The 18994-nt window shown below is 36.9% G+C and overlaps 1 protein-coding gene and 1 pseudogene across 2 annotated transcripts in view; one reads left to right on the forward strand and one right to left on the reverse strand.

The window, feature by feature from the left end:
• LOC309825762 (protein argonaute-3) overlaps nt 1–18994 on the reverse strand; it is a gene marked incomplete at its 3' end in the record, with an annotated part of 114138 nt that overhangs the window by 82496 nt on the left and 12648 nt on the right. The window contains exon 2 of the mRNA XM_082659446.1: nt 10997–11168. Coding sequence (XP_082515572.1) covers nt 10997–11168 — 172 coding nt within the window. The remainder of the gene's footprint in view (nt 1–10996; nt 11169–18994) is intronic.
• On the forward strand, nt 8321–8797 carry LOC309829686 (large ribosomal subunit protein eL21-like; annotated as a pseudogene). Its single transcript has one exon. The product of its transcript is annotated as a large ribosomal subunit protein eL21-like (transcript).

Raw genomic sequence — 18994 nt, forward strand, 5'->3', positions numbered from 1 at the left:
TCCTGAGCTCTAGGCGCTTATTTCCAATAATCTATTGAACTTATCCATTTTGATGTTTCTTACACAATTCAACCTCCAAACAGTCAAGAGAAAATAAAAAACTTGGTCCTTTCACCATCTGTATTTCTGTTAAAGCCATCAACATTGTACAAGCAAGGAACTATGAAGCCATTCTTATCTCTTCCCTTTCTCTACACACCTAAATTATTCATTCTTCTTCTAAATCTTACATCTAAGCCTTTGCTCCACCGCCACTGCCACTGCTACTAGTTAAGTCTTAGAACACACTATCTCTAATCTAAAAAAGTAGGTACCAAACACGAATTTGAAAAGATACAAGCACCACGATGTTCATAACAGCAGTATTTGCAATAGCCAAGACATGGAATCAACCCAAGTGCCCATCAACAAATGAATGGATAAAGATGTGGTGTATGTGTGTACACACACACACACACACACACACACACACAGATAATGGAATATTACTCAGCCATTAAAAAGAATGAAATTCTGCCATTTGCAGGAACATGAACGGACCTAGAGAATATTACGCTTAGTGAAATAAGTCAGACAGAGAAAGACCAAATACTGTATGATATCATTTATATGTGTAATCTTAAAAATAATACAAATGAATGTATATGCAAAACAGAAACAGACTCACAGCTATAGAAAACAAACTTCAGTTACCAAAGGGGAGTGAAGAGGGGGGAGGAACAAATTAGGGCTATGGGATTAACAGATATAAAGTACTATGTATAAAATAGGTAAGCAACAAGGATATATTTCATAGCACAGGGAATTATAGCCATTATCTTGTAATAACTTATAATGAAGTATTATCTGCAAAAATACTGAATCACTGTTATACACCTGAAACTAATATTGTAAATCAACTATACTACAAATTAAAAAAAATAGGGGACTTCCCTGGTGGTCCAGTGGTTAAGAATCCCTCTTCCAATGCAGGGGATGCGGGTTCGATCCCTGGTCGGGGAACTAAGATCCCACATGCCGCGGGGCAACTGAGCCCACGAGTCACAACTAGACAGAAGCCCGCGCACCGCAACAAAAGATCCCGTATGCTGCAACTAAGACCCAACGCAGCCAATAAATAAATATTAAAAAAAAAAGTATTAGAGGTGCTAGTGGCTATGCTGGAGTATGAGAAAAAATGGTTAGAAGTATTTATATTTAATTTTCATCTAACAATTACAAATTGAGATGGACTAAAATTCATGAATAGGGATTGACACTGGTATCCTCATTTAGTCCACATCTGACGATCAGGTGTAACATAGGTAGGTACACAAGGAATCCTAAGAGAATAATGGGAGTTCTCCAACATAAGAGTTAACAGTGGAACTCCCACTCATTCATGCATCTTCAGCATGTTGTAACTTATTTCCGTTCAAGTGTGTGGCACATATTCTATCAGGTTTTGGTACAGTAATCAGAACACGTCAGATTACTAAATCTATTCTTAAATAGTTTATTTCAAAATATTGTTTCCCACCTTTAATTTTTCAATAGTTATGCAATGTTAGAATAGTAGTACATGTCCATAAATTAAAAATTTTTAAATGTGTGTGTGTATATTTATTTATTTATTTATTTATTTATTTATTGTTGAATGCATGGGTAAGTATGTTTTAACTAATAGGGATGCAAGATCAAAAGTTTGAAGACTACTGCAATCGCCTTCCAAATGTTCTCCATGACCCTGGTCTTTCTCTTCTCTAATTCATTCTCCCCACAGCCATTAGAAATGCTTCTTTTTTTTTTGGCTGCATCATGCCACTTGCAGGATCTTAGTTCCCTGACCAGGGATTGAACCTATGCCCTTGGCAGTGAAAGCATGGAGTCATAACCATTGGACCACCAGGGAATTCCCTAGAAATGCTTTTATAGAACCCTTGTACACTGTGAGTGGGAATGTATATTGGTGCAGTCACTATGGAGAATAGCACAGAGGTTCCTCAAAAATCTAAAAACAGAGTTGCCATATGATCCGGCAATCCCACTCCTGGGCATATACCCAGACAAAACTATAATTCGAACAGATACATGCACCCCTATGTTCAATGCAGCACTATTTACAATAGCCAAGACATGGATACAACCTAAATGTCCATCGACAGATGAAAGGCTAAAGAAGATGTGATATATATACAATGGAATATTACTAAGCCATTAAAAAGAATGAAATAATGCCATTTGCAGCTACATGGATGGACCTAGATATTATCATACTAAGCGAAGTAAGTCAGAAAGAGAAAGACGAATACCATATGATATCATTTATACATGGAATCTAAAATATGACACATATGGGAATTCCCTGGCAGTCCAGTGGTTAGGATTCTGCGCTTTCACTGCTGAGGGCCTGGGTTCAATCCCTGGTCGGGGAACTAAGATCCCACAAGCTGCGTGGTACAGCAAAAGAAAAAGAAAAGACACATATGAACTTATCCACGAAATAGAAACAGACTCACAGACATAGAGAACAGACTTGTGGTTGCCAAGGGGGAGGGCGGAGGGGAGGGTTGAACTGGAGTTTGGGACTAGCAGACGCAAACTATTATATATAGAATAGATAAACAACAAGGTCCTACTGTATAGCACAGGGAACTATATTCAGTACTCTGTAATAAACCATAATGGAAAAGAATATGAAAAAGAATGAACACACACACACACACACACACACACACACACACATATAAAAAAACTGAATCACTTTGCTGAGCACCAGAAACTAAGACAACATTGTAACTCAACTATAATCCAATTAAAAAAAAAAAACACTGAAAAGAAAGAAAGAAAGAAATGCTTTTAAATATAGGTGTTCCTCATTTGCTCAAAAGCCTCCAGTGGCTCTCTACTCTTTCTGAATTCACAAGCCTTGGCATGGATTTAAGATCCTTTATAACCTACTTGCTGGCCAACTTTTTCAGACTCCAGCTACTCTATTTATACTGGCCTATTTCTGTTACATAAACATGTCACACCTTTGCTCATGCTCTCTCTCTATGGATTATTCTTTCCCTTAGTCCACTGGGTAACTATTCAGCTCAGGTAACAATGTCATGTACCCTATCTTCCTCGCTAACCAAAAGCAGGAATCTTTTATCACAGCATATACTGCACATCTCACAGAACTTGTCATTCTATACAGACTATATAATCCTTGGCAGGAATCATGTCTTATTTATCTTGTTATCTCCAGAACTTAGCACAGTGCCTGACACAAACAGGGGCACAATAAGTTAAACAGTTAATGAAAACATAGGGAAGTTTTTAAAAATTATCTTTTTAAAAGTTACTGCAGGCTTTAGAATTACAGTTCTAGTCAGGATCCATATATCCTGAAATCTAGTACTAATAGCATTCTGCTTTGGTACAATAATATGGTACATTCAGATAACTGCTTTAAATTAATTTAACTCAGCCTAAGAAAAAAAATGGAGCATACTAGAAGTAAACAAGTCAAGGCACATCCTACAATGGAATACTATACAGCTGTTATTGTAATTTAAATCTACACAAATAGATAGATATTAGGAAAAAACCCTACCTACTAGTCCCTGATGTTCAGACATATATTTATTTATAAGATTATCTTTGAATTTCAAATATATTGTAGGAATATTAGCCAAAAGGTTAATTTCTACTGAGTAATTTATTTAAATGCTACTTTAAAAGAATCTTGAGATTTGAAATAATCACCATCTATTAGCTTTCCTATCTTCCAAGTGACTAACAACTAACAAGGAAAATAAAACTTGCTTTTTTTTTTAACTGACATATTTTGCATGATATAGTTTCCCCAAGATAGCTAAACGTTCAAAACTATACCATTTGATTTTCACCGACAGTGTTTTCTGGTGTATGTCTTCTAAATCATTTTAATCAGAAGCATACCCCTCTACAGATAAGACACCAAAAGAACAGCTGGCAAAAGAAAAAAATAATTGTACTTCATCAAAATGAAAAATGTTTGTGTTTCAGAGGATACCATCAAGAAATTGAAAAGGCAGCACAAGGAATATAGCCAATATTTTATAATAACTTTGTATGGAATATAATCTATTAAATATCAAATCATTATTTTATATACCTGAAACTAATAATATAATATTGTAAATAAACCATATTTCAATTAAAAGAAAAAAGAAAAAATTTTTTAAAAGGAAGTAAAAAGGCAAGGTGCAGAAAGGGAGAAAATTTTTGCAAATCATCTTATCCGATAAGGTATAAAGAACTCCTACAACTCAGTAACAAAAAGGCAAATGATCCAATTTAAAAATGGGCAAAAGACCTGAATAGACATTTCTCTGAAAATATACAAATAGCCAATAAGTGCACAAAAATATGGTCAATATCACTAGCCATCAGGGAAATGCAAATCAATGTAACAATGAGATACTACTTAACAGTCACTATGATGGCTATAATCAAAAAGACAGATAAATGTTAATGAGGATGTAGAGAAACTGGAATCACCACACACTGCTAATAGAAATGTAAAATGATGCAGCCAGTTTAGAAAAGAGTCTGGCAGTTCCTCAAAAGGTTAAACATAGAGTTACCATATGATTCCCCTCTTGGGAATACACTCAAAGAGAAACGAAAACACGTCCCACACAAAATTCTGTACATGAATGTGCATAGCAGCATAATTAAGAGCCAAAATGTGTAAACAACTCACATGTCCACCAACTGATGAACTGATACACAAAATGTCCATACAATGGAATATCATTAAGCAATAAAAAGGAATGAAGTACTAATACATGTTACAACATTATGTGAAAACGTGAAATGGGGCTTCCCTGGTGGCGCAGTGGTTCAGAGTCCACCTGCCGATGCAGGGGACATGGGTTTGTGCCCCGGTCCGGGAAGATCCCACATGCCGCAGAGCGGCTAGGCCTGTGAGCCACGGCCGCTAAGCCTGCGCGTCCAGAGCCTGTGCTCCGCAACGGGAGAGGCCACAACAGTGAGAGGCCCGCGTACCGCAAAAAAGAAAAAAGCAAAAAAAACGTGAAATGGGGCTTCCCTGGTGGCGCAGTGGTTGAGAGTCCGCCTGCCGATGCAGGGGACACGGGTTCGTGCCCTGGTCTGGGAAGATCCCACATGCCGCGGAGCGGCTGGGCCCGTGAGCCATGGCCGCTGAGCCTGTGAGTCTGGAGCCTGTGCTCCGCAACGGGAGAGGCCACATCAGTGAGAGGCCTGCATACAACAACAAAAAAAAGAAACAAAAACGTGAAATGAAAGAGGTCGGTCACACAGAGGCCACATATTGTATGATTCTATTTATATTTAAATGTCCAGAAAAGGCAAATCTACAGAGACAGAGAGTAGATTAGTGTTGGGCAGGGACTGCAGGGAGGGAGGCAATGGGGAGTGACTGCTAGTGAGTATGGGATTTCTTTGGTGGAGGACAAAATGTTCTAAAGTATGACTGCAGTGACAGTTGTACATTATCACTGTGAACATACTAAATGCCACTGAATTGCACACTTTAAATGAGTGAATAGTGTAGTACGTGAATTTTATATCAATAAGGATGTTATTTAAAAGAAGAATGTCCTGTACCTCCCTGGTTGCGCAGTGGTTGAGAGTCCACCTGCCAATGCAGGGGACACGGGTTTGATCCCTAGTCTGGGAAGATCCCACGTGTCGTGGAGCAACTAAGCCCACGAGCCACAACTACTGAGCCCGCGCGCCTAGAGGCCGTGCTCTGCAACAAGAGAAGCCACTGCAGTGAGAAGCCCATGCACCGCAACGAAGACTCAAAGCAGCCAAAAAAAAGAAAAGAAAACAAACAAACAAAAAAACCCAATGTGTTAAAAAAAAAAAAAGAATATCCCTTTCTTGGCACACTACCCTGTTATTACACTATGCCAATAATATTCCTAATAACAGTAGAAGAGAGTTTCTTCACTCTGACTTGCTATTTCTATTTAAAAGCCAAAATCATATCAATATAGATTTTTTCCTTCTAAGATTCAATCATTAGAATTACATTACATCCATATGCACTATGCACACTCAGCACTATGTCATTAATCATAATAGAATAGTAACAGCAATCATACTAGTACAATGACTATAAGATAATGCTTAATTTGTAAAAGAAAATTAAACCAAAAACTTCGATCACAATCTATCACCAACTATTTCAACATTCCTTCAAACCTTTATGCAAGGAGATCTTATATTTATAATCATGCTGCATACACAACTTTCCCCATCTATTTCACTATTTAACAATTTTGAATAAATATGGAACAGTCTATTCATGGTTTACCCTCATATATATTTAGTAGTTGGACAAACTAGCATAAAAATCTCAAGTTACAGATTTTATACTTTAGGTCATAATATTTCTAGAAATTAATTTTTAAGACCATTCACTTGTTAAAAGAAAACAAGAAACATCTGAAATCTGCTTTACATGCTCTTTTAACTAATGATGATTTTATAATCAAATCATTAAATCGGGAAAAAAAGAAACACATAGACACACACTCCCCAAAGAAGTGAGGAAAGGATAAAAAAGGCAACAGACAGAAAGTCTAAAGTAGAAAAATTGACTCACAAGATGATTCACAAGCATTTCCTGGATATTTTGTCCAAGAAAACTCTTCTGACTAAAGTGGAAACTTGTTTGGCTGCAATACATCATTCTACTATTATGATTAATGCCACAGTGCCAAATATTTGAGCATGTGGCATATGGACAAGAGAAACCTCATATGTGTTGATTTAAATACTGCTGCATTTTGGCCCATAACTGTTTAGTTCATATTGAAAAGGAATTGTAAAGTTCTATTTAGTTTCTTCTAACTTCTAGAATTCTAGTTGTTGAAGTGTAAGAACTGAACCAATTTAGGAAGCCCACCAACAATTTTAACTGACTAATTACATGATATTGCAAAAAGTGAAGACAAAAGCTAGGCTTTTGAAGAAAATAAAGGCAATAAGTTTTGTGGATGTTGACATAAAATTAAATCAATATTATTAACAAAGGATAAAGTTGGTTAACGCCAATTTTAGAGTCCCAAGGAAGTCCTATAGCTCCTATCAAAACTCAAATAAAAGGTACACGATAAAAAAAATTTCCATTTGGGAACATCTAAATTGCAGATCCTTTACTCCTACTGACAAATAACGTAAGAAGACAAAGCAACATAAAGATGAAATATAATTAGGGATGCCAAAAGGACTGTAAGTTAAAACCAGAATGTACCACACTAATTAATTATATACATTTTCCTCCCAAACTTAACCAACATGTTGAGCATCTACATACGAAACTCTATGGTACGCAACTTCATATACACACATATAACATGTGATTATTCCTCTACCAAAAAAAAGGTAGGAAAAAGAACAAATCTAATAAACAATTTTGTTCTTTTTTACCCAACGTTATTGCCAATGCCCTAGTCCCTCATAACTCATCTGAAATACTAAAAAAAATTTCAATTGACATCCCTCTAAGTCCCAAGCCTCCAACTCCTACCACTTCCTCAATTCCATCCCATTTTGCCTTCAAGTGATTTTGTTTTTCTAACATTTTCGTCATATAATTTTCCTATTCAATAAATAACGTATAAGAATTCTTCACTATATACTGCTAAAGTTAGGGGCAATTTTTTCAGGCAGGGCAAGGTGAAGAGGCAATAATAAGGAATTCAGCTAAGAAATATCTGCCTTAGACATTCTATCAGTTAAGAGACTTCCTTAGATTAATAAATGCCCTTTAAAAATGTAAACATCTACCAGAAAGGTCAGAATTATCCTTCATTCAAATTTACACATTAACACCCCCATTTTGAGAAACAAGAAAAAGGGAATTTGAGAGTGCAGCATAAGACAGTTGGTCCCTGTAAGCCCAAAGACAGACAAAAGAGAAGGACACTAACATAAAGACTAACCTATATATCCTAGGAAAGAAGGGTAGGGAACTGAAAATCCATATCTAGGCATACAAAGCCCTCTGTAATGTCCAGTTCTCTTTCCTGTCTCCTACCAACACACTCATCCCATTTTACTTTTATAAGCATTTCATTCATTTTACTGAGTATTTATTATGTGCCAATCATTGAGCTAAGATCAGGGCTACAAAGATGATGATAAAGAATATTACTTTTCATGAAGAGGTTACACTGAGAGAAGAGGGTAACAAATAATGCACTAAAAATACTGTAATGAAAGTGTACACCAACCAAGTACTACAAGGTCATAGTAGAATGAACTACCATCTGGCCTTTCGGCTGGAACCACCATCTTCCAATAATTCACCAAAATGACCAACACAAAGGGAAGGAGGAGGGGTACTTGCTATATGTTCTCTAGGCCTTTTAGAAAACACGGAGTTGTTCCTTTGGCCACATACATGCGAATCAAGAAGAAAGTGCTATTGTAGATATCAAGCGAATGGGCACTGTTCCATAAGGAATGCCCCACAAATGTTACCATGGCAAAACTGGAAGAGTCTACAGTGTTACCTAGCACAATGTCGGCATCGTTGTAAACAAATAAGGGCAAGATTCTTGCCAAGAGAATTAATGTGCCTATCAAGCACATTAAGCACTCTAAGAGCCAAGACAGCTTTCTGAAATGTGTGAAGGAAAACGATCAGAAAAAGAAGGAAGCCAAAGAGAAAGGTACTTGGGTTCAGCTGAAGCGCCAGCCTGCTCCACCCAGAGAAGCACACTTCATGAGAACCAGTGGAAAGGAGCCTGAACTGTTGGAACCCATTACCTATGAATTCATGACATGATGGGTGTAAAGAAAACAAAAGACCTGGACTGTACATATGTTTCTCTTAATTGAGTAGAAGTGTTGTGTCCCTTCTCCCAAAGAAATATTTAAAGCACATTTTAACTGTGTCCGAATTCAGTGGGTGATGTCTTTACTTTTCAAATTTAATTGTTTTTCTTCCTGAAAGATGTGAGGTAATTTGTTGTGCAATATACTCCACTGGTTAATAAACTGCCAAATATTATTTGTAAAAAAGGAAAAGAAAAAAAGAATGAACTACTATCTGACTATGGAGTTCAAAAGGTTTGTCTTGAAAAATAATAGAAGTTTGCCAGATAGGTAAGGGCAGAGAAGGCATTCCAGGTAGGAGTTGCAGAATATGAAAAAAGATAAAGGTTAGAGCCAAACTAAGAAAGGTATGCTATACTAAATTTGGGATATTATTCTGTAGGCAATAGGGAGCTGAATACATTTTAAAGTAGGGGAGTGATATAATCAGATTTCTTATTTAAAAGAATAACTACGCCAGAAGTATGGATACTTATCGAGAATGGGGAGAGAAAGAAATGTTAGGGGAGACCAATTTGAAGATCATTACAATAGTCTAGATAACAAATAAGGGTCTGAAACCAAGGTGGTAGCAGTATGGATGGAGAGGGGCCAAATTAGGGAATAATTTCTGTAACAGAAGCAATAGGACTTGATAACCAACAGGAGGAAAAAGGAAGGTCTATTTTGGGAATTTGGGTAGAGCAAAAGAATATAGTAGTATGAGTGGAGTGTGGGGATGGGGATTGAGAGAGTAAGTTGTTTTGACCTGTGTTTGAAGCACTTTATAGATATTCAGGTGTCAAGTCTGAAGCTCAGGAAAGAGGTGGAGGCTACAGCAAGATTAGGAAGTCATGTACTCACAGATGGTAGCTTATTGTAGTACCTGACCAGAACCTCCCCCCTTAAGCCTGGCTTAGGCTCACTAAACCTGGTTCTTCTCAATTGTTGTACCGTTGTTACTGCTGCCTCATCTTAAAAAAAAAAAAAAAAAAAGTGTTCTCTTTATTACACGATCTGCAGTTCTACCAACTGTTTAGATTAGCCCAATTCCTTTCCTTCTTGCTTTACAAATATTTCTTAATGACTATCAAGTCAGGATTCTGGAGTGCTGGTCTCACCTTTGCTATTAGAAATGTTGTTGAGTAAGCCTCTCAACCTTTCTGGATTTCAGCTACAAAAAAGGTATCAGGAAAAAAAAAAAAAGGCATCAGATTAGTTGATAATTTTAAGATTCCTCCACTTGTAATACTCCACAACTTGCTTCCTGACCTCAGAAAGAACTCTTTATTACATGTTAATTATAACACTCATATGATGGTCTTCTTTTATATGTTATTAAAAAGTCTCTTAGTGCTCATTCATGTCATATTTCTTATGTGTCTTATCTCTTCTTCTACTAAATTACAAATTTCTTGACAGCAATAAATCTACGTTTTAAATGAAGGCTCTTAATAACAATACTTACTGAGTAAGAAAAGGCTGGGGTATTTGATAGTACAAACTAAAAGGCTAAGTTGAACATCATTGTTTTCTAAATATTTTGTCCATAAGTCATTTTTTTTTAAAAACCCTCCTTTGTGGTATACATCACGTCATAAATTCCTTTTCTGTTCCTGTATTATCTAAACCACATCCATATCCATAGTATTTGGGGGAAGTGAAAGAAGCTTATTGAAAGCAGATTGATAAATCTTTATATATCATACATACTTGTTCCTATAAAAGAGTAGGGAACAGTTAGGAGTTGAGGATCAGGAGAACAGAAGGCATGAAACCATGACAACCACCATCATCTTAAAGGGAACATCACGAAAGGGGTAAATAAGGTCGAGGTGGGGTGGGGAGAAAAAAGAAAGCACCGATAAATATTACCTAATAGCAAAGGAAAAAATGCTCAGTCTGATTTCAAGAGCACATAAAAATGACTTGCACCTTTTCTATTATCACAGAGAAAACATATGAATTTATGTTATAATGGAAAAATTTCAAGGCTGTTTGTAGATTTTTCCCATCATCACACCTCTGAAGTATAGTCAATTTCAAAGCAAATTACCATCTGTTCTTGGTCAAACTGTTAGACATTATCATTGCTATTTAGATATACAAGATAAACATAATTTCTAAAGCAAAGACAAATACCAAAAGCAAAAGATCTCTGAATTCTTACCTGTTCACTCTCCTAGGACACTTGTCTGGTTTAATATCTACCTCATAGAGGTAGACATCAATCTTTGGAATTTCAACTTGAAAACAGTTAGCCAGCAATTTAATGGGTTTGCCCATGGTGCCATAGCCAGGTCTTCTGGGCACCATGAGTAGGGGCTGGGCCCCAACGGGTCCTGCCAGGGAAGGGGAAAAAAAAGAGAGACACACTCTTACAAGATGCATTTAATAATCTTGTCAACCAGAGTAAGTTAGAGTTTTAAGTACAGCTGATAATGCTTGAAGCCTAGTGCTGAAAGATGACATGGTTTCTAATACCAATTTCTTTCACCCCACTTTACTTTCCTCATTAAAACAAACATACAAAGAAACAAAAACTGGGTACCTCTGGAAAATTGTTTTGGAAGGGGTAGAAAGGAGCACACAAACCCAGGTGAGCATAAACAAAGCACAAATCGTATCTAAAATGTATGCAACCAATAGCAAAGTAAACGTAAAGAAGGCTAAGAGCAGATGAACAAAATAAAAACAATATACAATAAAAAGGAACAACAAACTCAATTATTTGAAAAGATAACTAAAATTGATAAATTCCAGTGACTTTTACAACAGAAGAAAAAAAGGCTTAAGTAACCAATATAAACGGGAAAAAAAGTATCAGTATTACTACAGATACAGAAGACATTACAAACATTGTTAATAAATTTGAAAGTTTGATGAAACAGACTAAGTCCTAGAAAGATACAGCTTACTGGTACACAAAAGCATATAAAATTTGAAAAGTTCTCTTTTCAAATAAAATGTAAAATGGTGCAGCTGTTTTGGAAAACAGTACAGTGGTTCCTCAAAATATTAAAAATAGAATTACCATACGATCTAGTAGATCCATGATCTACTTCTGGGTATAAACCCAAAAGGATTGAAAGCAGGGTATTGAAAAGATAATTATACACCTATGCTCATAGCAGTACTATTCACAATAGACGAAAGGTGGAAGCAACCTAAGTGTCCACTGACGCATGAATGGATAAAGAAAATCTGGTATATACCTATAATGGGACATCAATCAGCCTTAAAAAGGAAGGAAATCCTGACACATGCTACAACATAGATGAACCTTGTAGAGGTCATGCTAAGTGAAATAAGCCAGTCACAAAAAGACACTGTATGATTCCACCTAATACCTAGAGTAGTCGTATTCATAGAGACAAAGCAGAAGGGCGGTTGCCAGGGGCTGGGGGAAAAGGTAGAAAAAGGAATTGTTGCTTAATGAGTATAGTTTCAGTTTTGCAAAATGAAAAGAGTTCTGGCGATTGGTTGCACAACAATGTGAATGTACTTAAATACTACTAAATTGTACACTTAAAAATTGTAAGACAGCAAATTTAATGTTATATATATTTTATCACAGTTAAGAAAAAAACAAATCCTAGGTGATATCTAACATTAAGTTTTTGAAGCTCAAAATGTTGTAGCTTTGTTAAACAAAATTCAAACAATAAATTCAGTTAGTAAATATTATCTAAATGAATTTACATTTAAAATATCTGAAAAGTCCTGTAACTATCTGAAAAAATTAAATCCACAATTAAAAATATTCACACACATGCACACACTAAATAATTCCAGATCCAGATGGCTTCACTAGAGAATTATACCAAACATTTAAGGAAAGAAATAATACTAATCTTAAACAAATTCTTCCAGAGAATAGGAAAAAAGATAATTAACAACTTTTCTTCACTGTGGATGAAAGTACATTAAAGTGCCACCTGCATCACTTATTTTTAAATTTTGTTTTCATATATTTGTAAGATCTTTTCTGAGGGCATAATCTTTCCTGCTATCCTAAACTGAGACAGGTAATAATGAGTAATTCTAGACTAGGTCATAATTCTGGCTCTGCCATTTATCTAACCACTTGACCTTTGTTAAATATTAATAGCCCTGAAATTCTATTTCCTGATCTATAAAATGCAAATAATACCTAACCTGCCTCTTTCTTATGAATCCTGTCAGGATAAAATCAGAACATGAACAACAGATAAAATTTATCAAGCTCTTACCAAACCTTGCAATAATTTTTTTTTTACTATTGAAGTATAGTTGATTTACATTGTTGTGTTTAATTTCTGCTGTACAGCAAAGTGACTCAGTTATACATATATATTCTTTTTCATATTCTTTTCCAATGTGGTTTACCACAGGATATTGAATATAGTTCCCTGTGCTATACAGTAGGACCTTGTTGTTTATCCATCCGATATATAATAGTTTACATCTGCTAATCCCAAACTCCAAGTCCTTCCCTCCCCAACCCAGCCTCTCCCTTGGCAACCACAAATTTGTTCTCTCTGTCTGTAGTCTGTTTCTCTTTCATAGATATGTTCATTTGTGTTGTATTTTAGATTCCACATATAAGTGATATCATATAGTATGTCTTTCTCTTTCTGACTTACTTTGCTTAGTATGATAATCTCTAGGTCCATCCATGTTGTTGCAAATGGCATTATTTCATTCTTTTTAATGGCTGAGTAATATTCCATTGTGTACATATACCACATTTTCTTTATCCATTCATCTGTTGATGGACATTTAGGCTGTTTCCATGTCTTGGCTATTGTAAATAGTGCTGCTATGAACATAGGGTTGCATATATCTTTTCGAATTACAGTTTTGTCTGGGTATATGCCCAGGAGTGGGATTGCTGGATCATATGACAACCCTATTTTTAGTTTTTTGAGGAACCTCCATACTGTTTTCCATAGTAACTGTACCAATTTACATTCCCACCAACAGTGTAGGAGGGTTCCTTTTTCTCCACACACCCTCCAGCATTTATTATTTGTAAATTTGATGATGGTCATTCTGACTGGTGTGAGGTGATACCTCACTGTAGGTTTGTTTTTTTTTTTTTGCGGTATGTGGGCCTCTTACTGTTGTGGCCTCTCCTGTTGCGGAGCACAGGCTCCGGACGTGCAGGCCCAGTGGCCATGGCTCACGGGCCCAGCCGCTCTGCGGCATGTGGGATCTTCCCGGACCGGGGCATGAACCCGTGTCCCCTGCATCGGCAGCCCTGCATCGGCAGGCGGACTCTCAACCACTGCGCCACCAGGGAAGCCCTCTCACTGTAGTTTTGATTTTCATTTTTCTAATAATTAGCGATGTGGAACATCTTTTCATGTTCCTGTTGGCCATCTTTATGTCTTCTTTGTAGAAATGTCTATTTAGGTCTTCTGCCCACCTTTTTTAATGGGTTTTTTTGTCATTGAATTGTAGGAGCTGTTTGTATATTTTGGAAATTAAGCCCTGTCGGTCGCATCACTTGTAAATATTTTTCTCCCAGTCCGTAGGATGCCTTTTCATTTTGTTTATGGTTTCCTTTGCTGTGCAAAACCTTATAAGTTTGATTATAAATCATACCAACGTTTCCCAAGGCAATAGAAATAAAAGCAAAAATAAACAAATGGAACCCCAAACTTCATAATGATTTTATAGATGAGGAAAACTGAAATGATTTGCCTAAAATTTCATAGCTAGTAAGTAGCAGAACTGAGATTGGAACCCATTCTGCTGTGCTCTCTATTGTGTTCCATTGATATATTTGTTTATCCTTTTGTCAATAATACACTGTCTCGATTATGATATTTTACAGTAAGTTTTGAAATCAGGTACTGTCAATCAGTTCTCTGACTTTAATCTCCTTTAATATCATGTAGCTGTTCTGGGTATTTTGCCTTTCCCTATAAACTTTACAATCAGTTTGTCAATATCCACAAAATAACTTGCTGGGATTTTGCTTGGAATTGTGCTAAGTATATAAATCAAGTTGAGAAAAGCTGACATCTTTATACTGAGTCTTCCTATCCATGTATAATAAAATATCTCTATTTATTTAGATTTTCTTTGATTTCTTTGATTTTTTTAAACCAGAGTTTTGTAGTTTTCCTCACATAGATCTCGTACATATTTTGTTAGATTTATACCTAAGTATTTCTTTCTTTTCTTTTTTTGGTGCTAATGTATAAGGCTACAATAATCGCGACAGTGTGGGTTTTTGTCAAAGAATAGAAAAATACATCAGAGGAATACACAGCCCCAAAATTGAACCACAAGTCAACTGATCTTTGACAAAGGAGCAAAGGCAATTCAACGGAAAAAGGAGTCTTTTCAAGCAATGGTGCTGATAAGTGGATGGATATTCACATGCTAAAGAGGGAAAAAAAAAAAGAATCTGGACACAGACCTAAAACTTTTTTCAAAAATTAACTCAGGGGGTACTTCCCTGGTGGCGCAGTGGTTAAGAATCCCCCTCCCTGCCAATGCAGGGGACACGGGTTTGATCCCTGGTCTGGGAAGATCCCACATGCCTCGGAACAACTAAGCCCGTGCGCCACAACTACTGAGCCCACGTGTCACAACTACTGAAGCCCACGCGCCTAGAGCCCGTGCTCCTCAACAACGGAAGCCACCGCAACGAGAAGCTCGCACAAAGAGTAGCCCCTGCTCGCCACAACTAGAGAAAGACCATGCGCAGCAAAGAAGACCCAACGCAGCCCAAAAATAGATAAAATACATTTATAAAAATAAAATACAGGGAAATAGTCTCCCAACTAGTGGTTGTGATACAGAATGTCTGATTTTCAGTAACCTATTCTTAATTATTCCATCCTCTTAAGAAGGCATTTTGTTCCATCTTATCCAGATTTTTTAGTTTTCTTTAGTGGAAGTTCTGAGCCTAATAAAATAATCTGTCTACTCCACACGGAGAAAATTCTATAGCTATTTAACTACCTGCATTTTCTTACAAATTGAGTGACCTGAGGACAGAGTTTATGAGTGACTCATATTTCTATCCCTAATACTAAAGAGCACATCATATTAAGTCCCTTGTTCTGATTCCACGATTACAAAGCAACCTTCTGATTACTGTCTGTATACCCATATAGATGGCCGGAGGGAGATAAGTCGCTGACTAGTCAACATGAATCTTCTTTATGCTCTGGAAATAGTATTTTTCTTTGTAAATAATTAAATTGGCATTATGACTTATATATTAGTTTCTTGTGAACTTGGTTAGCATCAATCGGTCCCTCAAGGTGATGATCAGCTCTGGATGCCTGGCAAAACCAAGCATCAGGATCTGCAAAGCTAGGGACCAGACTGTGGAGCACAGTGACCCTCTGTCACACTACCTCATAAATTTGTTTGAGTAATCTGAATCCCTTCCATTACATTTTCAAGTTTCACAGTAGCAAACACACTGTATATAAAATGTTATATTCTGTTCCCACTTAACATAGCCTCATAAGCATATCTGTATTACTAAGGTCTTCATATTCATAATTTTAATGGTTATGTAATAATACATTAAGTTGATGAAGTAAAACTGACCAGGTTCCACTCAAGAATATTTAGCTTGCTTCCAATGTTTCACTATTATAAATAGTGAAACATAAGCAGTTGTAGTGGATATTCACAGGATTGTATGCTAAACACAACCCCACCCTTTTCCTCCACCTACTGGCTATTCTCTTGAAAACTACACACTCTCTCACGTACTACATGAATACCAGCAATTGATATATTCTTACGTGAATCTGACACCACAACTGACTCATCTAGGGATGGACACCAGAACCAAGAGAAAGTAATAAGCCTTTTCCCTGGGACTTTTTTTGTTTTAACTTGGGACCTAAACAACAATCAGGTATTTCCTCTTCAGGGACTAAAGCTGTGAGATATAATAGCTGTTGGAGATCAGGTGTTCTGATGTGTAGAAAAAGCCAATCAACAGTGAGAGAAAATGGAAGCTACAAGTAGAGAGCTACAAATAGAGAGAAATCAAAATAAGAGATGGAGTAGTCTGATACCATCAGTTACTAGTTCCACCTGCTCCAGATGCAAGCTCAGCTGCAAACCGGTTCTTCCTATTGCCTTCTATTCAACCTGCCTTGCGTTCCATGAGCCAATAAACCCCTTTTGCTTAAATTAGTTTCTGTTGGATTGCTGTTATTTGCAACTAAAACTCTCAACTGATAAAAGGAGTAATTATATTAATTACTTCAACTGAAGTATGGTCTCAAACCTGAGTTCAAATTCCAGATCTAATGACCAGGGGAAAGTCACAGCCTCTAAGACTCAGTTGCCTATTATTATTATTTTCACTTATATGTGGGATCTTTTTTTTTTAACATCTTTATTGGAGTATAACTGCTTTACAATGGTGTGTTAGTTTCTGCTTTATAACAAAGTGAATCAGCTATATGTACACATATATCCCCATATCTCCTCCCTCTTGCGTCTCCCTCCCACCCTCCCTATCCCACCCCTCTAGGTGGTCACAAAGCACAGAGCTGATCTCCCTGTGCTATGCGGCTGCTTCCCACTAGCTATGTATTTTACATTTGGTAGTGTATTTTTTAAAATGATATTTAGACTGCACAACACAATGATTTGACATACCTGTGCACTGTGAAAAGATTCTCCCCATCAAGTTAATTAACTCATTCATCACTCCACATATTCACCTTTTTTGGGGGATGAGGGGGGACTTAGAACATTTAAGTTCTACTCTCTCAGCAAATTTCAATTATACAACAGAGTATTATCAACTATAGTCACTATGTTATACATTAGATCCTCAGACCTTATTTATTTTATAGCTCAAAGTTTGTACCCTTGTACCAACTTTTCCCAACTTCCCCCACTCCCTGGCAACCATTTTTCTACTGTTTCTGAGTTTGACTTTTTATTTTTAGATTCCACATATAAGTGATACCATGTAGTATTTGTCTTTGTCTTATTATACTTAGCATAGTGCCCTCCAGGCTCATCCATATTGTCAGAAATAACAGGATTCCCTTCTTTTTTTAAGGCTAAGTAATATTCCACTATGTGTATACGTGTGTGTGTGTGTGTATACACACATCACATTTTCTTGATTCATTCATCCGCTGATGTATACTTAAGACAGTCTCCATACCCTGGCTATTGTGAATGCTGCAATGAACATTAGAGTACAGATATCTCTTCAAGATAATGGTTTCGTTTCCTTCGGATATATACCCAGAAGTGGGATTGCTGGAATATATGGCAGCCCTATTCTTTTTTTTTTTTTAAATATTGGAGTATAGTTGATTAACAATGTTGTGTTAGCTTCACGTGAACAGTAAAGTGATTCAGTTATACATATACATGTGTCTATTTCTTTCAAATTCTTTCCCCATCTAGGTTATTACAGAATATTGCGCAGAGTTCCCTGTGCTATACAGTAGGTCCTTGTTGGTTATCTATTTTAATTACAGCGGTGTGTACATGTCAATCCCAAACTCCCAATCTATCTCTCCCCTCCACCCTTCCCCCCTGGTAAAGGAACATATGGTAGCTCTATTTTTAATTTCTTGAGGAACCTCCACACAGTTTTCCATTGTGGCCATACCAGTTTATGTTCCCACCAACAGTGTATAAGGCTTCTCTTTTCTCCACACTCACAACAGCATTTATCATCCTGTCTTTTTGATAAAAGTCATCCTAACAGGTATGAGGTTATACCTCACTGTGGTTTTGATTTGCATTTCCATGATGACTAGTGATGCTGAGCACCTTTTATGCACCAGTTGGCCATTTGTATGTCTTCTTTGGAAAAATGTCTATTCAGGTCCTTTGCCCATTTTATTTTTTTAATAAATTTATCTATCTAACTATCTATTTATTTATGGCTGCATTGGGTCTTCATTGTTGGGTCCTCGTTGCTGTGCGGGCTTTCTCTAGTTGCTGCGAGCGGGGGCTACTCTTCGTTGCGGTGAGCGGGGGCTACTCTTCGTTGCGGTGAGCGGGCTTCTCATTGCAGTGGCTTCTCTTGTTGCAGAGCTCAGGCTCTAGGCACGTGGGCTTTAGTAGTTGCGGCACGCGGGCTCAGTAATTGTGGTTCGCGGGCCCTAGAGCACAGGCTCAGTAGTTGTGGTGCAAAGGCTTAGCTGCTCCGCCCTTTGCCCATTTT

The sequence above is a fragment of the Grampus griseus genome (genome assembly GCF_964374135.1).
Source record: "Grampus griseus genome assembly, chromosome: 1".
NCBI classification, from domain to species: domain Eukaryota; kingdom Metazoa; phylum Chordata; class Mammalia; order Artiodactyla; family Delphinidae; genus Grampus; species Grampus griseus.